At 54.7% G+C, this 9191-nt stretch overlaps 1 protein-coding gene across 1 annotated transcript; it reads right to left on the bottom strand.

Moving 5' to 3' along the window:
• Window positions 1-3149: 3149 nt before the first annotated feature.
• On the bottom strand, window positions 3150-8748 carry LOC145340510 (adaptin ear-binding coat-associated protein 2-like). Its single transcript, XM_080184979.1, has 6 exons — window positions 8597-8748; window positions 6075-6175; window positions 5744-5848; window positions 4109-4190; window positions 3888-3996; window positions 3150-3394 (listed from the first exon to the last, which is right to left on the bottom strand). The coding sequence occupies exons 1-6, from the start codon at window positions 8683-8685 to the stop codon at window positions 3215-3217; spliced, it is 666 nt and encodes a 221-aa protein (XP_080041105.1). The 5' UTR covers window positions 8686-8748; the 3' UTR covers window positions 3150-3214.
• Window positions 8749-9191: the final 443 nt, after the last annotated feature.

Here is a 9191-nt window from a genome sequence, read left to right on the forward strand (position 1 = left end):
ATATACAGAACAACAGATACCTGGGAGTGAGTTACAGACTGGAATCTAATCGAGGGGTTCGGGTCGTTTATATAGAGAATAACAGATACCCGGGAGTGAGTTACAGACTGGAATCTAATCGAGGGGTTCGGGGTGGTTTATATACAGAATAACAGATACCCGGGAGTGAGTTACAGACTGGAATCTAATCGAGGGGTTCGGGGTGGTTTATATACGGAATAACAGATACCCGGGAGTGAGTTACATACTGGAATCTAATCGAGGGGTTCGGGGTGGTTTATATACAGAATAACAGATACCCGGGAGTGAGTTACAGACTGGAATCTAATCGAGGGGTTCGGCGTGGTTTATATATAGAATAACAGATACCCGGGAGTGAGTTACAGACTGGAATCTAATCGAGGGGTTCGGCGTGGTTTATATACAGAATTACAGATACCCGGGAGTGAGTTACAGACTGGAATCTAATCGAGGGGTTCGGGGTGGTTTATATACAGAATAACAGATACCCGGGAGTGAGTTACAGACAGGAATCTAATCGAGGGGTTCGGGGTGGTTTACATACAGAATAACAGATACCCGGGAGTGAGTTACAGACTGGAATCTAATCAAGGGGTTCGGGGTGGTTTATATACAGAATAACAGATACCCGGGAGTGAGTTACAGACTGGAATCTAATCGAGGGGTTCGGGCTGGTTTATATATAGAATAACAGATACCCGGGAGTGAGTTACAGACTGGAATCTAATCGAGGGGTTCGGGGGTGTTTATATATAGAATAACAGATACCCGGGAGTGAGTTACAGACTGGAATCTAATCGAGGGGTTCGGGGTGGTTTATATACAGAATAACAGCTCCCCGGGAGTGAGTTACAGACTGGAATCTAATCGAGGGGTTCGGGGTGGTTTATATACAGAATAACAGATACCCGGGAGTGAGTTACAGACAGGAATCTAATCGAGGGGTTCGGGGTGGTTTATATATAGAATAACAGATACCCGGGAGTGAGTTACAGACTGGAATCTAATCGAGGGGTTCGGGGTGGTTTATATACAGAATAACAGATACCCGGGAGTGAGTTACAGACTGGAATCTAATCGAGGGGTTCGGGGTGGTTTATATACAGAATAACAGATACCTGGGAGTGAGTTACAGACTGGAATCTAATCGAGAGGTTCGGGGTGGTTTATATATAGAGTAACAGATACCCGGGAGTGAGTTACAGACTGGAATCTAATCGAGGGGTTCGGGGTGGTTTATATATAGAATAACAGATACCCGGGAGTGAGTTACAGACTGGAATCTAATCGAGGGGTTCGGGGTGGTTTATATATAGAATAACAGATACCCGGGAGTGAGTTACAGACTGGAATCTAATCGAGGGGTTCGGGGTGGTTTATATACAGAATAACAGATACCCGGGAGTGAGTTACAGACTGGAATCTAATCGAGGGGTTCGGGGTGGTTTATATACAGAATAACAGATACCCGGGAGTGAGTTACAGACTGGAATCTAATCGAGAGGTTCGGGGTGGTTTATATACAGAATAACAGATACCCGGGAGTGAGTTACAGACTGGAATCTAATCGAGGGGTTCGGGGTGGTTTATATATAGAATAACAGATACCCGGGAGTGAGTTACAGACTGGAATCTAATCGAGGGGTTCGGGGTGGTTTATATACAGAATAACAGATACCCGGGAGTGAGTTACAGACTGGAATCTAATCGAGGGGTTCGGGGTGGTTTATATATAGAATAACAGATACCCGGGAGTGAGTTACAGATTGGAATCTAATCGAGGGGTTCGGGGTGGTTTATATATAGAATAACAGATACCCGGGAGTGAGGTACAGACTGGAATCTAATCGAGGGGTTCGGGGTGGTTTATATACAGAATAACAGATACCCGGGAGTGAGTTACAGACTGGAATCTAATCGAGGGGTTCGGGGTGGTTTATATATAGAATAACAGATACCCGGGAGTGAGTTACAGACTGGAATCTAATCGAGGGGTTCGGGGTGGTTTATATACAGAATAACAGATACCCGGGAGTGAGTTACAGACTGGAATCTAATCGAGGGGTTCGGGGTGGTTTATATATAGAATAACAGATACCCGGGAGTGAGTTACAGATTGGAATCTAATCGAGGGGTTCGGGGTGGTTTATATACAGAATAACAGATACCCGGGAGTGAGTTACAGACTGGAATCTAATCGAGGGGTTCGGGGTGGTTTATATATAGAATGACAGATACCCGGGAGTGAGTTACAGACTGGAATCTAATCGAGGGGTTCGGGGTGGTTTATATACAGAATAACAGATACCCGGGAGTGAGTTACAGACTGGAATCTAATCGAGGGGTTTGGGGTGGTTTATACATAGAATAACAGATACCCGGGAGTGAGTTACAGACTGGAGTCTAATCGAGGGGTTCGGGGTGGTTTATATATAGAATAACAGATACCCGGGAGTGAGTTACAGACTGGAACCTAATCGAGGAGCAGGGATACTTGTGATGCAGTGAGGATCTGGAGTGGGTCTACTGTACATTACACAGTAGGATCCCAGATTTACAGCAATATATATTTCCACAGACAGTCGCACACACACACACACACACTGACACACACACACACACTGACGCACATGCACCTAGACCTATCATCTTGTGTATTTACGATTCCCTCAATGTGGGCAGCAATGGGAACAGGGGTCAAGGTTGACACTGGGGTTCGAGGGGTCAGGGGTCATGCAGGCACGTCTACTCGCGAAGATCAGAACCGCACCCAGCTGGCCTGAGGGGTGCTGTCCTCGGCGTGCGACCTGCAGCGGGGGTTGGGGGTGGGGAGAGAGAGGCAGGGGCGGGGGGGAGACAGAGGCAGAGGCGGGGAGAGAGAGAGAGAGAGAGGCAGAGAGAGAGAAGTGTCAGAAGCTTGACATTGTGAACACATTCAAGTGTTTCAGAGGTCCCCGGGGTCGGGGAGAGTGTGTCAGTATTTACAGGGGGATTCCCTGGGGGGAGTGTGTCAGTATTTACAGGGGGGGGGAGTCCAGTGTTTGCTGGAGTAAGAGGATATTTACTTACTTGTCGAAGGAGCTGGGGCTCGAGTCCACATCGGCCTCCGTTGCTTTGGTACCTGTAAAACAGCATTGCAAAGACGGGGGGGGGGTGGTGAGGTTGTGTGAGGGCGTGACCCGGCAACGCAGTTTCAGTTCATCAATTTCACAAACAGTCCCTCGGTACCTGCTCCTCCAATCCTCCTGATCGGCGGCTCCCCCGCGGACCGGGTGGGGGATGCGCCGGCTGTCCGACCCCCCGGAGGGGGGAGCAGGGGTACGGCTCCTCCTGTCGCCGTCCTGGGCCGGGACCGATCGCGCCTCTTCATGTTCTGAAAGGCAGAGAGGTTGATCCGATTGGCGTCAATGCCGGGGCCAAGATGTTTGTTGACATGAGTTCAGTGGTTTCTGGTTTGGAGACTTCTCAGTTCAAGGGCAGCCTTGGGGCTACAGCGTTTCTTGTACACGTTACAGACAAATCATACCGTTCATAGAGTAAATGAGGGAGAAGGAATAGATGCAGCGCAGAATGTAGAGTTACTTTCTCGGAAGACTGGGGCAATTTGGCATGTCAGCTTCGACTCACACCAACTGCTGCACGCACCCCGACGACACCACACTGCCGATCAGGAGCCTGACTAACAATTGTTAGAAAAAAGGCAGCGAAATGTGGCCACGGAGGAGCGTCTCAAACAGGGAGGGAAAGGTTCGAAACACAGATAGCTTCCCGGTTCTCTGGTTCACCCGAAAGGGGACAGCAGCCTGGAAGGATTGTACGCACGGGGTTCAGCGAGACAGCGGGGAGCCGCGCCAGGAATAACCTACCCCGATCTGCAACTGAATGGTCTGTCCCTCCTTGAAGCCCAGGTCGAGTTTGGGGCAGGGTTCCGGCTCCTGTTCGCGTTTGGAGGCATCAGCTTCCTGCTTCACCCACCTGCAGAGGCAGAGGGGGAGGGCAGGGTTACCGCATCCCAGCCACACCACAATCGCTCCCTCGGCACCGACCCTCCCGCGGCCCCGATCAGTCACTGACTACCGTTACCTACTTGAAGTGATCCTGCAACGCCACGTTGAAGTCAAAGGCATCCTCCCTGTCAGGGAACCCAACCCCGATGAAAGCTCGACGACCTGTGGAGAAGGGAGACACGTTACGGGCCGGCACTGTTAACTGTGGCGTACCCGCTCTACTCCGCCAACTTCCAAGTTCCTTTGCCACCCTCCTCACCATTCCGTCGCAGGGTGGCAACTACATCTTCTTAAATTGGTCCTCTAAAGGGCTGTGTTGCACGGAGACACCTGAAGGCTCCAAGGCTTCTCTCTCCACTGCCGCATTCAATCCTTATTCCTGGATCCTTCCAAGGGGGTGACGCCTTTGCCAAAAAGGGCGGCAGGGAATCCCGTGAAATGCCACCATGCCACCCCCCCCCCCAACTAACGCTCAGCGACTAATCCAGCAATCCTGGTAGCACCGAGTCCCGGAACGCGCCTCCCACTATTATAGATGCTCTGTAGCAACCATCCTTCCCGGATATATCGCACTTGGGATGGCTCCTGCTCAAGTTTAACATTTATTTATTAGTATCACAAGTAGGCTTCCATTAACACCGCAATGAAGTTACTGTGAAAATCCCCTATTCGCCCACACTCCTGTTGGGGTTACACTGAGGGAGAATTTAGCACGGCCCAATGCACTCAAACCAGCACGTCTTTCAGACTGTGGGAGGAAACTGGAGCACCCGGAGGAAACCCACGCAGACACGGGGAGAATGTGCAGACTCCGCACAGACAGTGACCCAAGGCTGGGAATCGAACCCGGGTCCCTGGCGCTGTGAGACAGCAGTGCTAACCCACTGTGTCACCGTGCCCCCCCCGGGAATCGAACCCGGGTCCCTGGCGCTGTGAGACAGCAGTGCTAACCCACTGTGTCACCGTGCCCCCCCCCGGGGAATCGAACCCGGGTCCCTGGCGCTGTGAGACAGCAGTGCTAACCCACTGTGTCACCGTGCCCCCCCCGGGAATCGAACCCGGGTCCCTGGCGCTGTGAGACAGCAGTGCTAACCCACTGTGTCACCGTGCCCCCCCCCCGGGAATTGAACCCGGGTCCCTGGTGCTGTGAGACAGCAGTGCTAACCCACTGTGTCTCTGTACTGCCCAATTTGGGCACAGATGCCCCGTAGAAAGCATTCTCTCTGGTTGGATCACAGCTCGGTCTGGGATCCTGCTGTGCCCAAGACCGCAAGGAACTACAAAAGGGGTGGTGAATGTAGCCCCCAATCCCATCACACAAACCAGCCTCCCATCCATTGACTCCGTCTACACTTCCCGCTGCCTCGGGGGGGGGAAAAGCAGCCGGGATAATCAAGGACCCCCCCCCCACACACACCCCGGACATTCTCTCTTCCACCTTCTTCCATCGGGGAAAAAGGTACAAAAGTCTGAGGTCCCGTACCGACCGACTCAAGAACAGCTTCTTCCCTGCTGCTGTCAGACTTTTGAATGGACCCACCTCGCATTAAGCTGATCTTTCTCTACACCCTCGCTGTGACTGTAACACTACATTCTGCACCCTCTCCTTTCCTTCTCTATGAACGGTATGGTTTGCCTGTACAACGCGCGAGAAACAATACTTTTCACTGTATCCCAGTGACAATAATAAATCAAATCCAATTAAACTTACTCACCCGAACCATCCTGAATGCGGAGAACAAAATATCGACTGGAGTCTGTGACACTCTCGATGGCAACACCGGGATAGGAGTCCACTGGGGCCTCCGCAAACAGCTCCCCTGTGGCCAGAAGGTGACACAGCAAGTCAACAGGGACAGTCTCAGTAAACAGGGGAGAGAGGAGGTTACAGAGATAGGGAGGGGGGTGTAGGGGGCTGGAGGAGGTTACAGAGATAGGGAGGGGGGTGTAGGGGGCTGGAGGAGGTTACAGAGATAGGGAGGGGGGTGTAGGGGGCTGTGGGATATGTTTAGATGGGTCCATCCCGTGGTAGAGAGAGTTCTGTACCTGTGTGCGAGTCCTCCAGCCTCACAAAGGCTGCCTCGCCTCGAGTCATCACCCTCAATCGTCCAGACCAAGCTGCCTCATCGAGCTTCCAGTCTGCAGCCCTGCACGGTGGGGATGGGGGGATGGGGGATTGGGGGGGGATGGGGGATTGGGGGGGGATGGGGGATTGGGGGGGGGATGGGGGATGGGGGGATGGGGGATGGGGGATGGGGGGATGGGGGATGGGGGATTGGGGGATTGGGGGGGGGATGGGGGATTGGGGGGGGGATGGGGGATGGGGGGATGGGGGATGGGGGATTGGGGGATTGGGGGGGGGATGGGGGATTGGGGGGGGGATGGGGGATGGGGGGATGGGGGATGGGGGATTGGGGGATGGGGGATGGGTGGATGGGGGATTGGGGGATGGGGGATGGGGGATGGGGGATGGGGGATGGGGGATTGGGGGGGGGATGGGGGATTGGGGGGGGGATGGGGATTGGGGGATGGGGGATTGGGGGGGGATGGGGGATTGGGGGGGGATGGGGGATTGGGGGATTGGGGATGGGGGATTGGGGGGGATGGGGGATTGGGGGGGGGATGGGGGATTGGGGGGGATGGGGGATTGGGGGGGGATGGGGGATTGGGGGGGGATGGGGGATGATGGGGGATTGGGGGGGGATGGGGGATGGCGGGGGGATGGGGGATTGGGGATGGGGGGGATGGGGATGATGGGGGATTGGGGATGGGGGGGATGGGGATGATGGGGGATTGGGGATGGGGGGGATGGGGATGATGGGGGATTGGGGATGATGGGGGATTGGGGATGAGGGGATGGGGATGTGGGGGATTGTTGGGGGGATGGGGGGGATTGTTGGGGGGATGGGGGGGATTGTTGGGGGGTTGGGGGGGGCGGGATGGGGGTGGATTGGGGGGGTGGATTGGGGGGGTGGATTGGGGGGGTGGAGGGGTGGGGGCGGGGTGGAGGGGTGGGGGCGGGATGGATTGGGGGGGCAGGATGGGGGTGGATTGGGGGGGCAGGATGGGGGTGGATTGGGGGGGCGGGACGGGGGTGGATTGGGGGGGCGGGACGGGGGTGGATTGGGGGGGGCGGGACGGGGGGGATTGGGGGGGCGGGACGGGGGGGATTGGGGGGACGGGACGGGGGGATTGGTGGGTGCGGGATTGGTGGGGGGGGGTGATTGAGTGGGGGGGGGATTGAGTGGGGGGGGGGATTGAGTGGGGGGGGAGGGTTGGGGGCGGAATTGGGAGGGAATTGTGGGGGGAACGAGGCCAGGAGGGGGGGGAGGTGGGGAGCGGGGGGGAGGTGGGGAGCGAGGCCGGGGGGGGCGGTGGGGGTAGACAGTGCAAGGGGGAGAGTGGGTGCAAGAGAGGGTTAGTGCAAGAGAAGGTGAGAGGAAGTGAGGACATGAGAGAGAGGGAGGGTGCAAGAGAGAGGGAGAGAGAGAGAGGGGAACAAGAGAGAGATGGAGAGAGAGAGAGTGGAGCTAAGAAATTATTCCTGTAAAGGGGGTTCCCAAACCCCAAGGGAATTCCCATCCTCATCGCCAGATTGTGGCAGGAAATGGGAAAATTTCAATGTTCTGCCCAGCTTTGTCAATCAGGCTGGAGGGTCTAATTACAAAAATACACATTAGTACTCCAAAAATCATCCCTGAAACCGTAATCCCTAAGGGCATTCCCATGCTCAACACGAGGTTGTTGTGGGACTTCGGAACATTTCAACAAGTCGTCCAGCCTTATCAAGCAGACTGGAGGAGCCAATGACAATAATGCACGTTATGTCCCCAAATCGCCAGAGAATTCCCATCCTTGTCGCCAGTTTGTAGCCGGAATTCTGAACATTTCAATGTCCCACCCAACTTTGATAAGTTTTTGATAAGCGAGGGGATAAAGGGTTATGGGGAGAGGGCGGGAGTGTGGAACTGAGCCACGACAGATCAGCCATGATCTTATTGAATGGCAGGGCAGGCTCGAAGGGCTGGATGGCCTACTCCTGCTCCTATTTCTTATGTTCTTATGTAACTTTGCCAATCAGGCTGGAGGATCCAATTACAATAATATGCATTATTACTTCAGACCCCAAACTGCCAAACCGTGTTCCCAAATCCTCATCTCCCAAACCACAAACAAAAAGGGTATTCCCACCCTTGATGCTCCGCTGTGGCAGGAATTCAGAACATTTCAATGTCCCACCCAGCCCTGTCAATCAAGCTGGAGGGTCCAATTACAATAATACACATTATTTCCCCCAAATCCCATCCCCAAAGGGAATTCCCAACCTCATCGCCAAACTGTGGCAGGAATTCAGAACATTTCAATGTCCCATCCAGCCTGTCAATCAAACCGGAGGGTACAATTACAATAATGCACATTACTCCCCCCAAACCCAAAGGGAACTCCCAAACTCATCGCCAGGTTGTGGTGGGAATTCAGGACATTTCAATATCTCCCCCAGCCTTGTCAATCAGACTGGAGGGTCCAATTACAATAATACACTTCACCAGCCCCTCCTGCCCTCTGACCTGTGACCCCGGTTCGAGGCCCGCGGCGGGATCCGGTAAACCTTCACTTCCGCCTTGACGCACAAGACCGACTCCGTCGCCGCCGCCATTTTGCCGCCCGCCCGGCCTCACTTCAGCTTCTCCAGGCTCCACTTCCGCTCCCTAGGCCCCGCTCCGGTCCGTTCTGCCGCACTTCCGCTCCGCAGGATTACTTCCGGCCCCTAGGACACCCTTCCGGTTTGCACACCCACTTCCGTTAGTTCGGCCAGCATGCTTCCGGTGAGTACCCACTTCCGGTGAACGGTCCAGCCCCACTTCCGGTGTCCTCCTCGCCCCACATGCTCACCGCCCGGGACCCACATCCGGTGTGTACCCATTACTTCCGGTCTGCTCCGACCGCCCACTTCCGTTGATGGCGGCGGCCCCGACTTCCGTTGGGCAACGTCGGGATGTACTTCCGTTGTCTGGGCCTGATTTCCGGTCGTACCTCTTCCGACGGCAGAGCCCGGTTCAAACCTGTTCAATTCTGCCCCAGTTCTCTCCCCCTCTGCCGCCGGAGCTCTGAGCGATGGACCCGGGGGGCTCAACCTGTTCTTTCTATCGGCTGCTATTTTGT

The sequence above is a fragment of the Carcharhinus amblyrhynchos genome, unplaced genomic scaffold (genome assembly GCF_965287045.1).
Source record: "Carcharhinus amblyrhynchos unplaced genomic scaffold, sCarAmb.v2.hapA chromosome_1088, whole genome shotgun sequence".
Classification (NCBI taxonomy): Eukaryota; Metazoa; Chordata; class Chondrichthyes; order Carcharhiniformes; family Carcharhinidae; genus Carcharhinus; species Carcharhinus amblyrhynchos.